Source organism: Pelecanus crispus, chromosome 8, assembly GCF_030463565.1.
Source record: "Pelecanus crispus isolate bPelCri1 chromosome 8, bPelCri1.pri, whole genome shotgun sequence".
Lineage (NCBI taxonomy): Eukaryota > Metazoa > Chordata > Aves > Pelecaniformes > Pelecanidae > Pelecanus > Pelecanus crispus.
In genome coordinates, this window is record NC_134650.1 from 38,329,947 (window position 1) to 38,352,764 (window position 22,818).

General features: G+C 37.9%; 2 protein-coding genes across 2 annotated transcripts in view; both read left to right on the forward strand.

Moving 5' to 3' along the window:
* CMTM4 (CKLF like MARVEL transmembrane domain containing 4) overlaps positions 1–14,998 on the forward strand; it is a 36,775-nt gene extending 21,777 nt beyond the window's left edge. Inside the window, exons 3-4 of the mRNA XM_075715117.1 lie at positions 9,299–9,397; positions 10,344–14,998. Of these exons, the coding sequence (XP_075571232.1) occupies positions 9,299–9,397; positions 10,344–10,517 (273 nt within the window). The 3' untranslated portion in view covers positions 10,518–14,998. The remainder of the gene's footprint in view (positions 1–9,298; positions 9,398–10,343) is intronic.
* Positions 1–22,818, forward strand: part of DYNC1LI2 (dynein cytoplasmic 1 light intermediate chain 2) — a 204,972-nt gene that overhangs the window by 61,341 nt on the left and 120,813 nt on the right. The gene's annotated exons all lie outside the window — the stretch shown is intronic.

A 22,818-nucleotide genomic window follows, 5' to 3' on the forward strand; every position in this document is an offset into this window, starting at 1 on the left:
GTACAGAAGCCTAACTGCAGCGCTCAGCCTTTCCCCGCAAATGATGCAGTAGATAGCATGTTGTAGGTCCTTTCAGCCACTCTGACTTCTTACAGTGGTTGAATGACAAGAATTGGCGCTTTGAGTGCAGCGTTACTTGTCTCTGCATAGCACTCTGTCAGAGATCTTTAGAGAAAAGAGGGCTCAAAAATCCAACCAGTTGTGGTGTGGGTTTTTTTTTGTTTTTGTTTGGTTTTTTTGTTTGTTTTAAAGTTAAGTGTTTTGGGTTTTAGGGCAGTGGTCACAGTCTGAACCCCCTACCTAAACAGTATGGAGTAACATGACATGGTTGGAGTTCGACCTGAAGGGCAAATGGAATGCGCTGCAAATGCCTTTGCTTTAGTTCATACTGCCAAATCAACAGAGGTAGAAGTAAATTGTCATGATGTCGCAAGTCTCATTCTTTTAGTTATGTGCTGAAGATGAAATGCTTCTTCCATCATTATACCAAAGATCTCTAACAGACGTGAGAAGAGAATGGAAGCTTCTGACTCCCATTAACCGATGAGACCATCCTTCTTCCTGGTATTGCTTACCGATTTTAACAATCATTAGTCTGACAGGACCGTTACTCTGAGAGGGGTGCAGGAGTCAGATAGCTGTAGTCTGCTGTTGCATGTGCAGAGTGGGAGACTGAAGGCTGCTGATAAAACACCTATAGGAGGTTACTTTGGCAAAGTTAGTAGGAAATTTAAGAATGAAGAGTTGTGGCTGAATGCTCTTTTGGCTTATTTTGGCATTTTATTCCTTACAAGTTAGATGTATATTCATACGTTATTTGCCTCTCAATATTTAGTACTCTCCTGTGTTTTGATCGTTATTTTGATAATTTTGCAGCCTCTTTATATGACACAGTTATCACAGGAGTTGCTTTCTGAACAACAGACTTTCACACTCCTGAATGCTTTAGGAGGAAGTCACTCCTGCTTATGTATAAATTCATTAATATACATGCTTTAACAAAATATACATGACTTTTCACAAGGGAAATACCCATTATATAGTCTCAAACTTTGCTTGTAGAATCTGTGTGAGAAGACGACTGTTACAGTACTTGAAAGAATTTAATAGTCTTAAATTTAGGAAGAAGATTTTCTTTAAACACAGTACTTCCTAGGAACCATTTGAAACCATTTGCTTTCAAATGATCCTACATACTAGAAAGTACCAGGCCACCAACTGCTATTGTCCAACACAGGACTGTTTCCTTTAGTACTTTATTAAAATTAGACTTCTTTTGAATGCATTGTGGCTATTGTCTGATACCGTCTATCCCTGGTTGGAATGAAAATGCGGATCAGTATATACTAGCATCTAACAGATACACCAATTTACTAAATTTTTTTTAATATATATTTTTAGGCATTTTGGGGAAAGAGCTTTGTTTTGATACTAATTAGAGACTTGTCAACCATTTTCACATTTTCCTGAGGTAAATATGAAAGAAACATGGAGATGGTGAGGCCGGAAAAGAACCTTGCTTGGGTGTGTTGGAAAGAGACAGGTCTGTTACCGTAAGATGAAAGAATAGTCACTTGTCTGTGTTGTGTGGCGCTATCAATATTATGCAAAAATGCAAAAGCTGGGGAACCTGTCAGTGGAAATTTCCATTTCCTTTATGCTTCGCAGCTCAAAGGGAGCCTATTCTGCAAGGAGACTTGCAAGTGGCACAGGGGAATGACGAGCACGCCACAGCAGAGATTCCTGCCTAACTGATGAGCTGCTGCTTTGAAATGTTTGTTTTCAGAGTTAACTCATAACTGAATATTTGCTATAATTTTGTGTTTGGCTAAATTATCCCTTTTTTTTTAATTCATTATTTGAATCTCATGTGTTCTACAGGGAGACCTTAAGATCTTGCAGCCAAACAGTGTGGATGACATGGCCCTCTAGACGCAGGGATGGGATAGGAAAGTTAACAGAAGTGTTTGTAGTAACTTTTTGGTGTTCTGTTGAATTTGCATGTGGTTTGCCAGGCTTTCTGACAAGTACTGTCACTGCAGAGTAGATCCACTGTAATTCTGCAAGTACCTTTTTTTCAGGGCTGAGAACTGAGATGACTGGGGGAGTGGGAGAAGTTGATGGCAAATAGCTGAGAGTACTGAAATTTGACAGTGTCTCCTGGATGAGAGTTTGTATGATGAGAGAAATCTGAGTCATTACAGATGTAAATCATTGTATAATTGGCCAGTAGAATGGACTATTTATGTTGGGGGGGAAATCTTCCAGTAGACTTTGACCATTGCTTTTTTAATTTCGTTTTTTTTTTTTTTTAAACATCCACTGGAGCTCTGGTACTGTATTTTGTGTGTGTGCAGTTCTGAATGCAGAGTTTTTCAGCCTAGAGCAGCCTGAAAGATGAGGCACAGGACTGAGCACAGCACAAACTAATTAGAGTTCTGTCGGGCTTATTAGCCTGGACTCAGTCCCAGGGAAGCACTACTACAGGGAGGAAGCATGAGGAGTCAGGTGTGTCTGTTTGAAGACAGATCAGTGGTTGTGTTTTGTGCTGCCTGAAAACTTATTTCATAACCTGTGGAGGGTTGGGGTTTTTTCAGTTGTTGCAGCGATGAAACCTTGTGTGCAAGCAACTGACACTGAGGTAGTTGGCAGAAAACTTGATGTGGTGCCAAAATGACAAACTGTCTTGTGCCAGCCTTGGCTCTGAAGAGTGTAATTACAAAGCTGTAGTTCAAAGGCCTTCACAGGGCAATCTTGATTTTTTTTTTTTTTTTTAAATTTATATTTTCCCCCTTCTGTTTTTTCAAAACATCTTGGTTTTCTTTGGCTTGCTTAGCTGTTGAATGAGAAATTCAATAGTCATCCTTCACTTCTATGTTTACTGCTGTCAAAATAGCAATTCCTATTAAGGATAATAATGAGTATTTTATAAATATAAAAAAAATTGTCAGAATTAATTTCCTCTGGGTTAGTGCTCTTCATGGACACTTGTTGTCATTTGGTGCAGCATGGTGTAAACAATGATGCATTATTCTGTAAGAAATACAAACACAAGTTTTAAATAGGAGAAATACTACATGGTTTGGTTGTTACTGCTAGTAAGGTCTGTTGCTTTGTGACAATAACTGCTGGGCCTGTCTGTGTGCAGGACTGCTTACTGGAAACATATGTAGGGAAAGCACTGAGGAGCAGCTAAGAAAGAACTGGGAGGGAAATAGGCAGGTGATCTTCAAGAAACCAAAATAAAATGGGGATTGTGGAAGCATTCGTCCAGGAACGTGTTTTGTCATTTACAGCAGTTACTACATCTGACAGAGCTTGTATTGTAACTCGGAAATAGGTAGAAATAAGAATAAAATCATATGAATCTCGGTTTTGAGGCTGCCTCTTCCATTTCTTCGAAAATGTAGCTTGTCCCTGGCCTTTCAGAGAGCTGACTAAGGTTTTTGAAAGTCACTTGTGTTAATTCAGGGGGGTTTACATATTTTGCTTGAGATGCTGGAAATAGGATGGATTTCCAGCAAGTGCCAGACACCTGGGACCAGATCAGAGCACCTGAACAGGAGCACCTGCAGGTGAATGCTAGAGACCTTTGGGGGCTGCTGTGTGTGACGGGGGACCCACGGGGACCTGCAGCCCTGCGCTCGTAGCCCCACCTTGTGAGATGGGCAGTAAGATATCTCTGTGTGCACGGCGTGAATCCAGCCCTCTGGATCACCAACGTATTTCTGAAATCGTTGGTCACGAACTACTTTATCAGGGGGTAACGATGCTTATTTAAGTCTTGGAGTAGTGGAATCTAGCATTTGAATAAAGGCTCCCGTACCTATGTAAGCCTAAATAAAGGAGGAAAAAAAAGAGATGGGAATTTATGCTCATAGAGTTGATTATGTTCTTTCTACCTAGGACTTATTTCTGCTTGAGAAATTGTGTTTCTATTTTTAATTGTGGAGCAAAATGCTCATACAATGTTTAGTAACATGATTATAGAGTAAAATTATGGGAGTTTAACCAGAGGTGCTTGGTTTAGAGGACTGACTGGTATGTTTGTAAACTTGATAGCTTTGTATAGAAACAAGGGAAAAAGTTCCCAAACCTTGCAAGTAAAGTACTGGTTGGAGGAAAAATTAGGGGCCTTGTAAGACAAAACCCACACTTCCCCTCCCTTCCCCCCGCCAACTGAAAAACAAACCACCAAAACCCAAACAGACATAGAAGGAAATGTTAACTTTGAGCTCTCTCTTTTGTGGAAAATAACCTGGACAGCAGCAGGCTGCTAAGTTCTGTCACCTTTTGTGACAAAGTCAAGCTGTTGAAATGTGCAGCGTTCTTTTCCAGATTACATTCATTTAGCTACTTTAAACTCCATCTAAATGTAAACTCTTGGATTGCAGAAAGCAAATGACAAAAGCAACCACCAGTTTAATTGTCATGTTTTTGTATAAACAAAATTACAATTGCAATATGGTACTGTGTCCTTTTTAAATAGTATCTGGTCACTTGTGCAGCCTTTTCACCAGGAAATACAGGATAAAAAAGCAGAGTGCGTATTTTGATTGAATGTGTCTTAAAAGTTTGCGTGCGTGAAGCCATGGAGGGTGATGGATAAAGGCACGTGACTATTACTGACAGCTGAGCATCAGAGCCAACTCCTGGTAATGTGCCAAACTGGAGGACTAAAAAGAAGCTTTCAAAGTGGACATCCCTTGCAGCTTTCAGGAATTACTTAATGGGAGTTTTCAGGTCTGTTAACAGACCTCTCATTCATAGCACTAATTCAGCTTCTCCATCCCCATTAATCCAGGAACCATACCTGCCCAGACCCTTAAAAACAAAAGACTGTAGGATGCTGTCCACTTTTCTTTTCTGGAGTTTCCCACCATTACAGCAGAATCAGCAGAAAAAAGCCTCACCCTGTCTATTTTAGTAGAAAATGCTGTCTTGGCATAAACCCATCTTCATCCACAAGTTAAGATGCCCCTTATGCCCCTTCTGGGTGGGACAGCTGGCTGTGATGGCAGTAGCAAATACGTGTCCTTGGATGCTCTCCTTTGGACTAATAGGACCATTGGGAACTGAACAGAATGACTGGAGAATAACTAAGAAGTGACCAGAAGTCAGTCTTTCATTTTTAAATCGTTTTGGAAAGGACAAAGGGAGCAGCAGCAGTCTAGAGTGGATTTGATTCAGCTCATAGATTTTATTCTCTGTTATGGATGGCAGCTTTGTACAGTGTTTTATGGCACAGCATACTGTCTCATGAGGTTGCTGTAATTTCAGCAGAAATTCTTCTATCTGTGTGATGTGGTTTTTACTTTGTCTATAAATATAATAGCAAGAACTTCGGCTACATCATGGCCAGATTTGAAATGGCTCATCTTTTTTCAATTAGTTTATGCTTTTTATTGTCACGGTTATTAATTTTCTTTTATGTGGAAAAAAGCTACATTATTTTAGGGAGTGTCCTTTACTTCTTGAATTCTTGCTGTAGTTCATTCTCTTTTGTTTCTGCTCCAAACTGTTCTTCCAAAACCGTTGTATTTTTTCTTACCTTTCTGATCTTACTAGTAAGTAACAAATTTTGGATTAAAAAGCTCCACCAATATTTGCATCTGTGATGTTACCATTATATGACAGTGTTACAAGTGTCATTGCTCCTTAAGCTCCAAACAGTCTGATCTGTGAATATAAAAGATTGTGGTAGTTTTAGCTTTTTAAGAAACCAGCCTTAGTGTATGACCCAATTATTAATTGCATTAAAAGGTTTTGACCTAAACAGGGAAAACGGAGTTGCAGAAATTAATAAATTGGAGCCTCAAGATGGAATCAAGTCTTTAGATTGGAATTGTTGGATTTTTTTTGCAAGGAGAAAATTGGTATTCTTTGTAAAGAGTACAATAAAATAAAATGCCAGTGATGATGACAAAGTTTCTAATGCACTTGTATCTTTGGTTTCCTGGAAAGGTCATGACAACGGCACCAGCAGTCTAATTTCATCAGTATTTCATATTCTGCAGTATCTCAAACTTCTTACAGGAAACCTTCAAGTCAATTTGTAGCATGGAATTAGATGATAGTGTCTGTCATGTTGTGGCTAGGTCTAGCTATCTTGCTTATACTATTCTCCTTTGGCAAGATGATCAAGCTGACCAATTCAGAAGGTCAGAGGTCATCAGGATTAATTAATAAGCATATCTGACCCCATAAATCATAGAGCATTATGTGCCATCTACTTAGTCTTTAAGTATGGTACTAAAGTACAAAATGCGTGTCTGAAAAAACACAATCTGGATTATAAGAAGTGAAAAGGTGGAATATTAAGCACATCTGTGGTTGTTATGATGGTTAGCTCCCTTACGATTAAAACTTACCTCATTTTGGATGTGACTTTTGTCTTAACTTTGCAGCTGTTAATTTTGTTACACTATTAATTTTGTTGTGCTTTTCTATGCTAAACTTTTAAAACAGCTAGTATTTTTTGATTATTTGAACACTGGATTCTTCATGTACACAGCTCAATCTCTTTAATATTCAAAGCAGTTTAGGTTCTCTGATTCATACTGTGAGAAATTTTCTCCTCCTTTCAAATAACTTCTGTGGCTCTTCTCTGTACCCTGTCCAATTTTTCAACATACTTTTAAAAATGTGGATACCGGAACAGGATGCAGCATTCCAGTGTCCCTTGCAAAGGTAAGATTACCACCTTACACCTATCGTGTCCATATGTCCAAAGGAATGTATAAGTGCTTTTTCTCTTTTTTTTTTTTTTTTTTTTTTTTGTTATGGCATCACATGTTGAGATGCTTACCTATTGTAATTTCTAAGTTCTTCTGAGTTATTTCTTCTAGCATTTTGTCTCCATTCTGTAGGTGGCAAATGTACTCTGGTAGTAAAATACACAACTTAACCTTGGGTTGAATTAAATCTTTTTTTTAAATTTTTTTTTTTAATTATTCAAGAGCATAGCTGCCCTCTCCTCAGTATTTAGTTTCAGCATTTTTGGTGATGTACATATGTTTACTCTGCAGACTTGATGAAAATGTTGAATACTGTTGAGTCTGGTATCTGTTGTCATATATAGTGAGATTTCCCCTCTAGTGAAAAAAAGTTTGTACAGATGAGAACCACAGCTCTTGTTGGCAACCCTGGAAGCACAGTAGAGCTGCTAAACTCAGAGTTGGAAAAGAGGGTACTTGGAGAAATTGTGAAACGCCATTTGTTTTCTAATATCTCTATTTCTTACATTTATCTCCACAAGGCAAGAAATTATATCATTAAAATTACAATAATTATTTAATAAAACTCCAATGTTGTTTGATGCCGTAAGTGCCAGATAACATCTGTATCAGTGAGCTTGAAGAGAGATAAAAGTATCTCTAATTATACACTGGCAGGTGAAAAGATGGTAGGAGTTTGAGACCCACAGTTTGCTCCTGTTTCCTTACTGTTTGGTAAGACAGTTTGGGTCTTACTGGGCTCATGAAATCTGAACATGTGGGTGGATATAGCAGTGAGCAGTGGAAGCCTCTCCGATTTCTTGGGAAAGTCCCCCTTTTAGACGAGGATCAGGCCACAGTGATACCTTATACAGTTTATCCCCAGGTATGCTTAATTTTGATAACCAGCTGTCGCTAAGTCAGTACCCTCAAAATAGTTTTCCCTGTGAATAACACAGTGGCTGAAACTTTCAGTTTTTACAATTACTTTCTAAAGCATTCTCAAATTATGGCTAGAAAAACATGTTTTGGGGGTGGCTGGATGACAACGGTCCTTTCAATGTCTTTGTGCTATGTAGCTGGAACACAGTCATGGGATTCATACCCAGGGAATAAGTTTAGATTTATATCTTCAGCCTAGCTTCTTACAGCACTTTACAAGATGCACTTTGGGGAAAATAGAAAAAAAAATCAAAAAATAAAATTATACTTGTAGTAAGTGGAGGAGCAGGAACAGAGAAGTGAGCCTGACTCGCATGTGAAAGAAGAGAGTCAAGTAGAACAAATTTGTCAATTAGTCCTTGAATACTATTTAAAGAGTGGTGATGGGATTTTTTTTTAATGGTGGGAGTTGGCATGTTCAGTGTATTTTTGGGTTTTTTTTTTTTTTCTTTAACTCAAAACTGTAAGTTGCACAGCAAACTTGTATACAGGTTTTCTTTCCATCCCTTTTGGCTATGATACTGTTCACCTCTCACTGATTTCATGTTCCTTCAGGATATTTGTGCTGAACTGCCATTCCCTGATTCTTCCCCACCCCTCCTTGCTCCCTGACTTCACCTATTCATTCAGTTATCATGGTAGTCTGTTATTTCCTACATCTCTGTAGTGTATGTATAGTGCAGTGTACATATGTATGAAATATTTTAAAAAATTGTGAAAGATGCCCTGAGTAACATACTGAACAGCTAGTCCCTAATGAATCTAGCACTTTATTTCTTCTGTTAAAGTTCCAGCTCTTGAATTTTTTTCCTCCAGTCTGATCAGATAGTCTTGTATTGGCATAATTATTCTTGTGCTAATAGCTGCCATTCAGAATTCTTACTTACGTTCCAATGCTATGTTAATGACCCTGCTTTTTGTAAGGCATGGCAGCATAATCATCTGAACACTAAGCGACGTATGCAGCCTATGTATAACTGAATTGCGTGTTGCCTGTCATTTTTCTGTGCTTGGAGCAAAGCAAGAATTTTCCCTGAACGTAGGTACCCCTAGGGTGTTGCTCTGAATATGTTCTAAAATGTCTGCTTGAAACATCAATTTTATGCAATAAATACGTAAAAATCTGTGTATCCTCACAATACGGGCAGGTGTTATAGAAATAGCACGGGACATGCAGTTTTTTTACAATAAAGGCCTCAAAGAATTTGTAGTAAAATTCATGACTGTTACCGGGCAGTGCATGGGGCACTGTTGTGACGTGAAAGAGAGCAAGGGGTTCCTGGAGTGCTAAAGCTTGATATTCAGGTTACTTCAGCATCAGCTGAGGTAGAACAACTTTACTCACTGTTTACGCTGACAATACTTTTCTAATAAACCCAGTAGAAATTGAGGTAACGCATCCAGAACCTCCACTGGTGCTTTATATGTACCTGCTATTTGACTTTAGTTCACAGACGAATGCGCACACATGCTACGTTTCCTGTGTAATAATCTTTGCCGTCTTTTGTATAAGTGATAAACTGTGTAGAAAGTGGGAAAGTGTTGCTATAGTTCTTGTTCTAACCTTCTTCTGTCATCACTTCTAATGAAAGTGAGCAAAGAATCATTGTTTAGTAATGCTAATGAATTTATTTTTTTAGGATCTGGTCAACACTGGACTCAGCACTTTCTTCTTTTTCATTGCCTCTGTAGTACTTGCTGCTTTAAACCATAAAACTGGAGCAGAAATTGCTGCTGTGGTAAGAATTTGAACTTCTTTATATATGACTCTTATCTTCTATTAAAATTAAGAATAACTTTTCCCTCGTGTTCATTGAATGCTCCTGTTGCCTTTGCCACTGCAATTTACTTCTAATTTTACAGTTGGCTATACACTAATTCTGTTTTAGAAAGTATTGACATCCTTTGACTTGTTTGTCTTGAGGCAACAACAAACAGGAAAATGACTTGCAGAGAACACTTAACAGTTGAACTTGCCTTGCTTCTTTCTCTATAGCTAGCTTAGATGATAGCGCTCTATATTGCAAGCCTACGGAAAAGACAGAGCCAAAAATTCACAAGAAGTTGGAGCTGCTTACACATAATTTGCTGAATTCTTCTTGCTCACTACAGATAATTTTTGTTCTGTGGAGTGAGCATAGTAGTACTTCAAGATTTTAAATCTAGAACAGTGAGGTCAAGCAAATTAATTTTGTGTTTGAGTTGGCAACCTTTTATTTTTTTTCTGCCCCTGTCTGCCCCAAACCTGGACATTGAAAATCTTGTAACAGTTCTGCAGAAGCATATAGGAAAACTGCAAATTTGCTCCTTCTCCAGTCTTGATGGTCTGGACTGGTCATCTGTTTGTTCTCTTGTCATTCATTCACTATTAAGTGCACCCTGAGGAATGAACTGTTGGATGAAGAGCTGTATTCTTCTTCACAAGAGGTTCTTCCATTGAAGTTGCGTTGCAGAATTTAATTGTCATGTTTGTAAACAGAGAACTTTGTTTTCTGGGATCGTTGATCTGAGTTGCTTTTGCAGATTCTCTAACTCATTGAAGAAGAAAACCATCAATTTTACAGTCCATGATGATTTGTCAGTGCAAATAAAGTAGAAAACTAAGTTTCTGAGGAATTTGTTGTGAAACTACTATTGTTCTTGTTTTCAAAAATTGTCTTTGACAATTCTTTCTACTTCTTGTAGATATTTGGTTTCTTGGCAATGGCAGTGTATGCTGTGAACACATACTTAGCTATTAAAAAGTGGCGAATGAACAGCAGACAACAAAGTAGTCGGCAGACCAGTGATTACATACGTGCTCGGACAGAATCCAGAGAAGTAGATCATCGCCCTGAGATTCAGCGTCTGGATGCATGAAAGCGACATTCAAATGGGACTGCAAAGGGAAAAGAAGTGCTTAACTCCCTCATGGAATAAAGGGGTTTTTCTTTATTTAAGGAAGAAAAGGAAGATCAGATGGTGGCAAAGAATGCCCAGCCCTGCATATGTGCAGAGATGGATTGAGTCAGAAGCTGTTGTCATGAAGGCAGTAAATGTTGGTCGTTCAAAAGCAAGATCTGTTTAAGACATCCACGTATATATACATATATTATATATCTTATATAATATATAATATATATATGTTTTGCAGCATGTAATTGTTTTGGATTAACTGCACAGTACTTTTCTTCCCTCTCCCAAGTGCAACCTCTGAATGTACATCTTCTGTTTCTTCATCTTTAGTAAACACTAAGACCAGCACTACATTGCTTGGTTAATATAAGAAAGAAGTCCACCAAAAGTAAATTTAACACGAAAAGGAAGTGAGGGGCAAATAGCAATAACTTTAGCCATGTATCGTGTCCAACAAACTTTTTGTAGCTATCCTCATGCAGCCTTGGCAGTGCAGCTCAATTCTCATCTGCAAGGTCTCCTGCAGTTTCACTGTTGATGCACTTACATAGCCGAAATGGACAACCATTTCACATTTTTTGGTTGATGGATATAGTGTTGAGGTAGTTACCCTGTGGGTTACTCTGAAATTGCCATATTCAGTTCATGCGTGGCCTTGGCCAGATCTGAACTTGTGCAAAATTATCATGTTTACCGAATGGTCACCATAATGCATCAAGTGGAAGTATGTAGTTTTCTGCTAATGTTGGGATACATTCTGTTTTTCATTCCAAAATGGGAAAAGAAACATGCTTGGGAGGCAGGGTGGAGAAAAGGGGGTTGAGAGGCACAGTAGAGAAAGAAGGGGCTGTCATCCAATAGACCTGCATTACAGTCATAGCTTTTTTCTGTTTTCTGGGGGTTTTTTTTGTTTGTTTGTTTGCTTGGTTTTTTTTAAGGTTCAACCTTTCTGAGAAGCCTTGGGTAAGCAAGAACTAGGAAAAAATTATGATGTGCTTAGAAAGTGTTTCTAAGGTTGCAACATTGTGATTCATGTAAGATAAATATTTTCCTTTTTGGAGGGTTGGTTGTTTCTTCAAAAATTAAAACTGTTGGTAGTAGGTAAAACTGTGGGTTTTTTTTTTTTTAATTGGGTGTTTCTGCAATTTTTTTCCCCTAATATTTCTTTGGAAGATGAGTTTAGATAATTGGAGGATAATATGGTTGTATTGATTTCTTTAGAAATAGTTGTTTTACCTAACTGAAGTTTTCTTAGTTTAATTGTACTTCTAGTGAAGAGAAGGATATTTTCTCTACTCAAAACTTGAATGCTGCTGTAATCAGTTAGGCAATGTCATAACATTGTTAGGAAGATGTCCCTTGATATTTTTCTCATTTTTTTGATGGGTGTTTTTATCTATGTAGCCCATTATTTGGCATATGCATGTCTGCATGTTATGTGAAGAAAATGTGCAGGGGAGAAGACCTCCAGAGCTGAATTCCTTTCTGGTGTAAGCCAATGAAATCTCTGAAATTAGCGGAACTGTATGCCATGTATTCCTGAATTTGTCTTGCATTTGACTTGAACACTTTTTGCGTTGTGTTCTTATGCAGCTGTACTCTTAAGTGGATGAATGCAGTTAACTGGAGACTTAAGAACAAATGGTAATACGTCACAATAGGTCACTTTTAAGTATGAAAAACAGGTTATACCAAACAGAAGGTTAAAAGAAGTGCCTGGGCTTTTTTAATACCGGAGGAACTGGGATAGTGACAGGTGTGAACCTAACGCTGCAATGTTTGAATCAAGCACAGAGAATTATTTTGATGTGTGAAAAAATGGTGACAAAACTGATGTCTTTTCATTTTCAATTTACTGGTGTCTACAGTGCATTTCACCTTAGTGGCTAAGATGCAGATTAAAATTCAGAAAGAGTTACTAATGAGGTTAAAGAAAATGAGTAATGGTGTACCAGTTACTATAGTAACATTTTATTGTCCTTCATTGAAAGTTAATGCCAAAGGGAACACCAGTTCAAAAAAAAGATCGATAAGCCAACCTCTGTTGCTGGGTTTAGAACATAGACATTTTATTGAGGCGGTGTCTCACCGGGATTACTGTGCATTTCATGAATAGTAAATGACAGGTCCATGTTCAGTGTGGTATGAAATAACGAAGTTTATTATTGCCAGTACAGTTGTTACAGCCCTGCTGTTTTTCAGCACTCTGCCCAGTATTGGCAAAGTTTGCAAGGAGGGGTTGTGGATATTGTCAATTATTAAAAGAGCCTTTTAAAAAGTAGCACAAGCATGTCTAGACTGGAATTGTAAACTGACATTCCTCCAGAAGATCGATGCTTTTAGAGTGAAACCCTCATCTGAAATCAAGGAACAGAAGTTAGGTGATGCATAGCAAAGGCTCCTCATTTAGGAGTGTATCCTATTTGCTGGTTAATGACAAGGACTGAAATGGTGCTCCCCGCTCCTCTACTCCCTGTACTGATTCTGGTTTTGCAGAGGCGTGGGAGGTCTGTGCATCTGTGAGGTTATGAATTTGGTATCTTTCAAATCCCTACACCTTTCCTTAACCTAGAAACAGGATAACTTCACAGAGCTTTTTCTGGAGTGAGATCATGAAAAGCTTTGGTTATCTTTTAGCTGGATTGACAAATGCAGAATGATACAGTTAATAATTCTAATACAGTGTAATACTTAATCATGTAGTATAGTATACCTGAATGAAAGTGTTTTTACATGTGAAATAAGTTTTCTTGAGCTGAGAACCATATGCCATTATTTATTACTTACATCATGACTTAAGCTTAGCACAGCTTTCAGGGTAGAATTCAAAGAGAATTTTAATTTAAAAAATACTATCTGATACACGTTGTAAAACAGAAGAACAAATGTAAATTTGTAATTTCCTTATTTTGGGGACCAAAGATGATTCTAGTGTTGTACAGTATATACTTTCTAAAAATCTAAGTTAAGCATTTATTACTCTACTGAGACATTATTTACTATTTGGATTATATAGAAGGGAAATAAAGTAGCTGTGAGAGACAACTAAATTTGAAACATTAGCATCATATGATATATACATGGTTGATTCTCCCCCTCCCTGACTTAATTTTACACGATGTGTTGAAGAGGTGATAATATTTTAAGACTGTTATCCAAACTGCAGTCATTGTCAAAAAGCGCTGAGGGAAGAAAATAGGTTAAAAAAATTAATTTTTTTATTTTTGAAACTTGCTTAGAAAAGTGACATTAAATTGCTTCTCCCAGCCAGTTAGTCTTGCTTGTAATTGCTGAGCATATAGAGATAATTTCTTTTAGTCCTTGAGAGTGCTGTTTAGCTCCATAAAGGGACTCAAACCCCACTGTAAATAAAACTAAATTAAAGGTAAACAGCTGAACCTTGTAAGAATGAGATACTCAAAACTGTAATGGTTCTGATTAGTCCTCTTTCATCAAACTAAGCCCTCAGACATGCAATCTCCATGTATTTCTGCATGTAGACATGACGGTAAATTTTGAAACCTCTGCACAGACATGAAAAGATTAATTAAAGCATAAGATAAGATTGGAGCAACAGCGTAATAACTGTTGTGTAGTGTTGTGAGAATATATGTTTTCCTTTTAATGGTATGTATGCTCAGTTTTGTCAGCCTTAGTTCAAGTTTATCATACATTCCTGTAACAATGTGCAAACTGCCTACGATACAAGTTTCTAAAACCATAATTAAGAACCGATTTGACAGTTTCATCGCTTCTTAGTAGAGCTGATTCCTTCTTACTCTCCACTTGTTCCTTTCATTTCATATCTTTGTGCCTCATCTATCTTAGGTTTTAATAATCTAATTTTCATTAAGCCTTCTTCATTGATCTGTATGGTGTCTGCTTCAATGTAAGGAAGATAAGAATACTGTGTCCAACGTCCTTTTGCTTAAATATGGTACTCTTCCCTTTTATGACAGTTTATGATGTTTGGACTGGATGTGCTGGGGGAAATTTTATTCTTTCCCCTAGGACTTTGGAAGCTAGCTGGTATACTGCATGTGTTTCTGTGTAAGCTTTCTGATAGGAGCCACGTGCTTAGAGGTTGAGAGGATTAGAGATACACCTACTTCTGCCTTTTTTGAGAGACAAGGTACTGGCTCTAGAGATTTGATGCCCATATTTCAGTCTGTGCTATTCATCATGGGCTTTGTATTCAGAAGCGTGGCATCAGCAATGAGCTGTGCCTTGGAAGCAGCTTCTTATCTTTCGCTTAGGTCTCCTGCATGTGAATTTAAATAAAATCCGTAATGTGGGGTGGTGCTTCATAGGCTTTGTCACATGTGTTTCACTGTGCATTCATGATACAATCTACAATTGTTTTAGCTGTCTGTATTTCATTGTTGATTCTAGAAAGAAGAGGGGAAAACTGGGGAAAGTTTCCAGTTTTCCCTAAGATAATCTTATTTTACCCCCCCGAATTATTTTGTACCATATGATGATTGCCCTTTCCTAACACAGCAGACTTACTGGCTCTTAAATTGCTGTGGAACACAGCAGGAGAATTGATCTGCTACAAGCTGCATGTGGACTGTTACAAGTGAATTAACCACTAGTTTTCCATCAACTTTAAGGTCCCTAAACAAATTTGATATTTGTCACCTTTGTGCTATTTTGGGGATTTGCAGACACAGAAAATGCTTATCTAATACATGGCTTTATTAATGCAACCCTTTTTTCCCCCCTCTTCCTTAGTCCTTGCTCTGTACCTGTTATTTTCTTGTCTCATGACAACTTTGTAAACACTCCTGCTTGTTCTCTTTTGGGGCAGGGGGGAGAGGAGGGAAAACAACAAAAGCCAAAAAACAAACCAGCAACCCAACATAAGAAAGAATCATGTTTTTAGGGCATAACTTAAAAAAACCCCAAACTTAATAGCGATTCAAACAGTGTAGAAGATATCCTCTCTCCCACTCAGATGAGATACTGAATAGCTTTGTACATGAAAATCAGAGCATAAACAACAGGTTTTACGCTGAAAGCTCTGGAGCCAAACATCTTCAGCAGGTATTTAGGATAAATAAAAAAGCAGGCACAATCTGATCATGAATTTGAGATATGCTAAAGGGTGCGAAGGAGAGAGAAACCCAGAGTTGTCGCTTAATAATCCAGTGCTTTCAAAATGATTTAATAATGCCCAACTGCAGAGGGAAAGATTGCTTCCGCGCTTTATAGCGAAGGAGAGATACCTTGAATCAGTAGTAAAAGTACGTGTAGAAGTGTTTCTCTGTTCCTGTGTGATACAGTTGGAGAGATTCTACACTGACATTGTTAATGGTGCATCTTAAAACCTGAGGCATGTTGACAAATTGGAGTGATTATCAAATCACTTCTGCTCAGCTGAAGCGTAGTAGTCAGTTCCCAGGGACCTGCAGGACGTAGATGCTTGCATCAGAAGGGTTCAGTGTATCTAGAAGAAAGTATCAGTAGTTTCAGACTAATTTCTGCGCAGTCCCACTGAAATGGGTAAAGTCGCCATGTAGCATTTCTGAAAATTGGGTACTTAGTTCTTGTTGTTTATAGCATAAAATAATGGATTGCTTGGAGGGCCAACAAAGCTCAGAAAGGCTGTGCAGATAGATATGTGTATGTGAATTTTAATGGCAACAAAAGTAGTAGTTTAAAAATGAAATGGGTACAAAACCCAGCAGAATGTTTGAAAATAGTTTGTAGAAATTATGCCATATTCCCCTCTTTATTTTAACCGAGGGAGTTGGTTAAAAAGGAATTTATACAAATATTCAGGAAATCTCTGAATGCCATTTCAGCATTTTTCCTCGTATATTGTTTTCCCTGTTAGCCACTTGGCCACCTGGATAGATCTGTTTGACAGGGTCAAAGCGGTGCTGTCCAACCTGAAAGGGTTCCTTTGTTGGTTTGGTCTTATTTTTGCATTGTCTTTTTTTAAAAATCTGTCTATAATTTAACCATTTGTATTCTAAAATAATCTTTAAAAATCTGCTTACACTGTGATTTATGATAGCCTTTTATTTAGAGTGTACAACACAATCTGATTTTCTTTTGGGATATGCAGCTTTCAAAAGTGTTCTTATATATGCCCAGAAATGAAAGTTGTCTATTTATCATGAAAACGTGATTAGATAAAGTCACCGATCCAGAATCCCAGTGCAGCTCTTTCAAATGTGCTGGATGGATGAGTTAGTGAAATTGCCTTTTAATCTCTATGGGTTAATAAATATTTTTTTATGACTAGCCACAGATATTCCTTTTTAAATTATACTTGGCAAACAGAAGATATATAATTTTATATACAATATACATAGTTACCTTGATTGACATATTTATAACATAGAGCTTTGTGTTTACTATGAAGGTTTTATCTGTATACCAGGGACTTAATGGGTAAAATTTTAAAAAGCCAGTTAGCATATATGGAAGGATATGGAAACTATCTTCATGAATTCAGAGTGAGGACATAGCAGCATTTCAAAAAGCAATAGCCAGATCATATTCACAGAGTATCTGGGGTTTTTCTTATTTTTTTGATTGGGGCTGGTCCCTACAGCTATGTTAATAACATCTGGATGTGAGTAACAGAATGAAATATGACATCTGCCTCTTCTGACTGTCACGACTATTGTGTAGAGTATGGGAAATTTTCAGGGTATTGTATTTGTTTTGCTTTGGACAAATGTCTTAACAGACATATTTAATTAAAACCTTCATGTGTCTGAAAGGAGATACCCTCTCTTAACTAGGCTGGTTTATCACTTTTGGTAACCTTTTAATCCCCAAAATAGTATTGTCTAAATATTTTTAGTAATGTTACATTTATCCTGATGTCTACAGGTTCAAGTGGTTCTGGCTAGCACCCTTTTATTACAACAATTGCTACCTTCATTTTTCTACTGTTTATACTTTAATCTTGAATGTTTACTGGTTTCTACTTGTTGGATATTGTGGAGGGAGAGTGTATCTTAGCACTACAGTTCATCCAGCTTTAACTCATACATCACAGTTCTGGAGTAAGAAAATACTTTGATTTATATATTGTGGCCAATTTATTGCATTTTTAAATGATTTCTATACTTAAGACACAACATTTATAACCTAATATAACAAATGACTTAGCTAATCATTGTATCTGTCTAGACTTACTCTCTTCTGTGTTAGTGTCATTTTGAAACTATTTGTATATGTTGAAGTTTGTAAGGGTTCAGGAACCCACAATAAAATAGTAAAGTATGTATTTATTTCTCATTATAATGCTCAATTTTGATTTGAAAGTTGACACTTTGTATGTCTTTTCACAGAATTGTAAACAAATACCGAAAAACTGCTTCACCTAGTGTGCCTTCCATGTGTGGTATAAACACTTGTCATTCACAAAAAGAGAGATGTAAATTTATTAAACCAGTAAACACTATTTTTGTAATGTGAGTCACTAATGCATTTCCGGCTTCATTGTGCTTTGTTTCCACTAATACCAGTTTTATGGCTACTGTAGTCATTGCTTTCCTTTTGTGCACTAAATAGTAAATCTGATACCATGGCGAATGAAAAGATTGTATCACTTCTGCTCTGTTCTGCCTCCAGCTGCTACCTGAAAGATGGAGATGAAGCAGGTTGCTGATGTGTGCTAGAAGGTACTCCAAATTTCTTTCCTTGAGAGTTGTGTAAGGAGATGCTCAGTGTGGGATAGCTGTATCCTCGGTGCTGATTCTGGGTCCTCCAGAAAAACACAGCAGGCGTAATCTAAACATTCTGCTTCTAGCTCATAATTTATGATTTATGGTGTCTGAGGGAGGAGGATCCAGGCCTGACCGAAAGACTTTATCCCTCGGGGATATAGGTCCTATACGGACAGATTGGTAACTGTGAACAGCTCAGAAGTATTAGTTGAAATAGTGGGTTAGAATTCCATCTCGGACTGAGCAAAGGGGATGCAATTTGCCTTTGTATCATATGAGCACAAGTCTGCTGTGTAATACCGTTGGTATTTTGCTTTGGAAGTAAGAATTAATGTTTTGCCAAGGAAAATCTCACAAGCGTACTCTATGTGTAAATGCAGAACCTGACTGTTGTCCTTACTCAGGCAAAATTCCCCACTGACTTAGGGGACTGCAGATCAGGTACCCATTTTTCACCAAATCCCGATCAAGGATTTGAAGAATATCACAAGTTAGCAAATGTTCATACAGAGACAATTTACAGCCTTGAAGCAATTTCACATTATTTTGGTAGGTGTTTTTGAAGTTCTCAAACTGCACACAAGGCCAGCTGATGAAATAGATGCTTTCTGTAGCGGTACCTACCAGCTGTGATCACTGTCCCCTCAGTATCAACAGCTGTAACTCACATGTGTAAGTGTAGCATCTTCCAGCTCTGTATGTGAAAGTTGTGCTGTTAATGCTTGACCAGTTTCAAAGGCAAGGTAACTCTACAAGAAAACGTAACCTCCGACTTGTTTTTACACCAGTAATGATTTTTCAGTATGTTGTGTGCTTCTTTTCTGTTGGTTTTCATGCTACACAAAAAACACAAGCTGAAGAATTGTAATGTCTTGCAATGCAGAAAGCAATCTTGTTTTCAAAGTCCATACTGTTATAGCATAATTTAAATAGTGTATTTATCAATTTTAAATGTAATTTTGCTTTTCTAGTCTTTCGTATATGGGCACAATACTTTTTGTAAATTTTTTTTATTTAGTTGTCTTTCTGTCTCTTTTCTTTCTGATATTTGAAGATTTGAACTCTATGGATTTTCATGGTACTCTTCTGATCATGTCTTCATAGTGGTAAAAAGTCTGTATTTTTGTATGTAGGGGAAATGGTAGTTTTCTAACACTTACCTTGATCAATATAGTATGGAATCATTTGTGAAGGACTTCCTGTTTAATAAATGGACATATTAAAGTACTAAAACATTGTCTTCGTCTGTAAAGACAACATACAAAGTCAGTATACCAAGTTGTTGTGGTTGATTAGTTGATAATCCAGTAAGTGCAGCTGCTAAATGCACTTCCTATGCAAGAAAACGGCATAGGGGTTCAACACCAAACAAACCAACCCTGTCTGAGTTTTTCTGTGACTGTGTCTCTGACGAGACAAACTTCACAGATGCCGGAGTTAATGAAAAACCATACATAAGCAGTCCTTGATGAGAGGTTATATGTAGCAGAAAGCACATGGAACCGCTTTATTGCTAAAGCGGTTGTGGTGGGATTGCTCTTGTGGAGGTTTCTCCATCTGGTATGCTGTAATGGGCCGAAATGCTGTTACCTTGTGGTTTGCACCATCACATTCTGGACTGAAAAGGAATTTTGGGGCTGAAATGCCAGAGTGAGTGGGTAATGCTTGGCCACCTCATGGGCTGTAGGTTGCAAGTCCTACCTTGATGCAGTGGGGACTTTTGATATCCAGGTGCTTTAGGTGCAAGGTGAAAGCACTGAGTTAATAAGGGTAAGAACTGAGGAAACGCACACATGGTTGAATGAGTGTTGTGGAAAGATTTGGGAATATTGATGATGCTCTTAAAACACCGCTTAGGGATAACGTGCATGTGGGGAGGTGGACAAATGCGGTACAGTTGAGCTTCTAAGGAAGGATTCACTAAGGAGGGTCATGTGCTTGTACAGCTTTTCTGCTAGAAGATGGGCCAGTCCATTTTGCCCATGTGGGGTTGTCAGCAGTGGTAAATTCTAATCTGTTGTGGTGTTGTATCCATTGGACCTGCTTAGAGATCAGGCCTTAATGAAACTGATGGTCTTTAAGAAAATGAAGAGTTGAAGTGCTGGACTTAATGCTGTATTGCTTCTGATGTCATTATCCATGGTGTTCCTTGGTCTAAGAGAAGCTTTGTCAGGTGTTGGATTAAAAAAAAAAGTTTATTCTGGCTTAACTTTTAAATACTGAATCTTCCTTCAGTCTCCTGGGAAGACTATAACTGATTTCTTTCTTAATGGATCAGGCTAACAAAATGCATCACAAATAAAATAAAAGCACAGGTATTACTTGGCCAAAATTAACATTGGAATCACTGTTTTCTTTTTCAAGGAAATAGATTGAAAAATGGATTTAAAAACCCTTATGTTTTCTGGGTAGCATTGTTTTACCTTCTGACCTGGAAGTTTTATAAAACGTTCAGAGTACTCTGAATTCTTCCAGTAAAGGAGGAATCTGTGTTGCAGTGAGGGTGTTTTGATGCAGTCATGTTTACTTAGAAGGAAATCAAGAGATGGTGTCTCCATCCTGACTTTTAAACCAATACTTCATGCAGGAAGCTGTCTCAAGCATCTTGTAGTAAGATTCACATTCTCAGTGCCTATCTAAACTTATTGTGCTTCCTTGATGTATTCTCCCTCCCTTTCTCTCTCCATGCTCAGAAAAGGATTAAAGGATGGTTAGGTGGAGCTTCTTCACACATAACGTAAAAATACAAGGCGATACGTATCTTACATTTGCTCTTTGGGGGCAGTTTGTATCCTAGTCTTTGGAATGAAGCCTCTTCATTTTATTATTTTTAATCTCTTAAGAGCTTGGTTACAAGCTGCCTGCTATGAGGTTTAGCTCAGCCTAGTAGCAGTATGTATGTTTTCTCATTTATGTATGCATTTTAGAAGTACAGGTGTCAGAAACATGCACTGTTAGTGTTTGGTTACAAGTACACGCTCACTTAATGATACAGGCTGCTGGTCTCCTAGCAGGGGAGGATGCGGCTATAAAATTCAGGCTTAGAGATTTGCACAGTGAACACTTCCCAGAAGCATAATGAATGAAAAACATCTGCTTGCTATGCAGAGCATTAAATTGTCTTCTGCTTTCCAACACACTAGGCTGGTGGAAGCATTCTTCTCAAATACCACATAGGCTGAGATACACCACTCTTCACTTGGTATCTTGGAAATTACTTTGTCAGTTGGAAATTTAAGACTTACAGAACTTTGAACAATATCGGGTGAAAAGCGAAATGAAGTGGAGTAATGAACAAAGTGTTAAAAGGACACTTGAGCCTCTTATTTCAGTGAGAAGCTAAAAAGGCTGCTTGGAAAGGTCTTTCGAATTCCTTAACATCCCCTGTCCAAAATCACCACACAACAATGAAGAAATCTTCCACAGATAAGTATAAAAGCTTGTTGATAGGAGAAGGTGGGAGAAGGAGGGAGGGGAGACCTTCCAGCAGTGTGAGAGCTGTACGAAGCCATTCATCTGTGATGCCAGCCGATTGTTTTTTCCTTCCTGTTAGTGGCTTTCATTCACAGTGTTGATATCGTAGGACTTCTTGCGTTGTTTCTACAGATTTGTTCCACACTTGGTATTGGAAACTGTCATCGCTCCCTAGGTTTGCCTACTGCTGAGCGCTGTTCAACAAGCACAGGAATTCAAAATGGGAATAGTTGCGCTCTGGTTGTGATGAAGGCATGTATTAGCCTGTACGGGTTTTGGAAACGGCTCCTGTTTTGAACAAGAATGTATTGTGAGCAAAAAGAGACGCTGAAAAAATGAGAGAGATTATGACCCTGCTGGTACACCGAAATAAGAACTTCAGTAAGGCTTCCATGCTGCAGGTGTAATGTTACGCTTGTGTCACAAATCCTGAATTACAGAGAAACCAGTGCTTCCACTGTTTTGATCTTGTCAGTTGAGGAAAAACAAGCAAGCAAGCAAACAAATAAAAAAGCCAAAAAACCAAGCAGACTTTTCCTCTGCCCTACACAGGACCCTGAGCTTTGTGCCATATTGCTGGCAGGAGATGAATAAAAGATTGGGTCGGCCCTCCCTACCCCACCAATCAGAACTGGCTTTAAAGTAATCATTTTTAATTGAATTATTTTTTTCTGAAATGATATTCGTAAAATACAGAAGCACATTTTATTTCAATCATGGGAACAGATCTTTTTAAATACAAGGCTGGAATCTTACACAAGTGCTTGACCCTGGGAGCAAACTGCTTAGAAATAAATGAAATCATCAAATACTTGGATGCTAATAATGAAATTCTCTGGACAGGCAATTCATTGCATGCCTGCTAAAATAGTCCTGAGGCAACTAATGAGCGATTTTGTTTGCCTCTTCTGTTGATTTTAGGAGCATTCCAACATGAAAAAATTACTGGAAAACCTTAGCAGGTTTCAGGTTATAACATATCTGTGAGGGGTAAACCCAAAGGGGATTGCTGTTAACAATGTTTTTAGTTGCCAAGTAGGGGCACTGTATCTCCAATGTCTACTAAATATGCTAAAACCAATTCTTGGTTAAATTCTTTC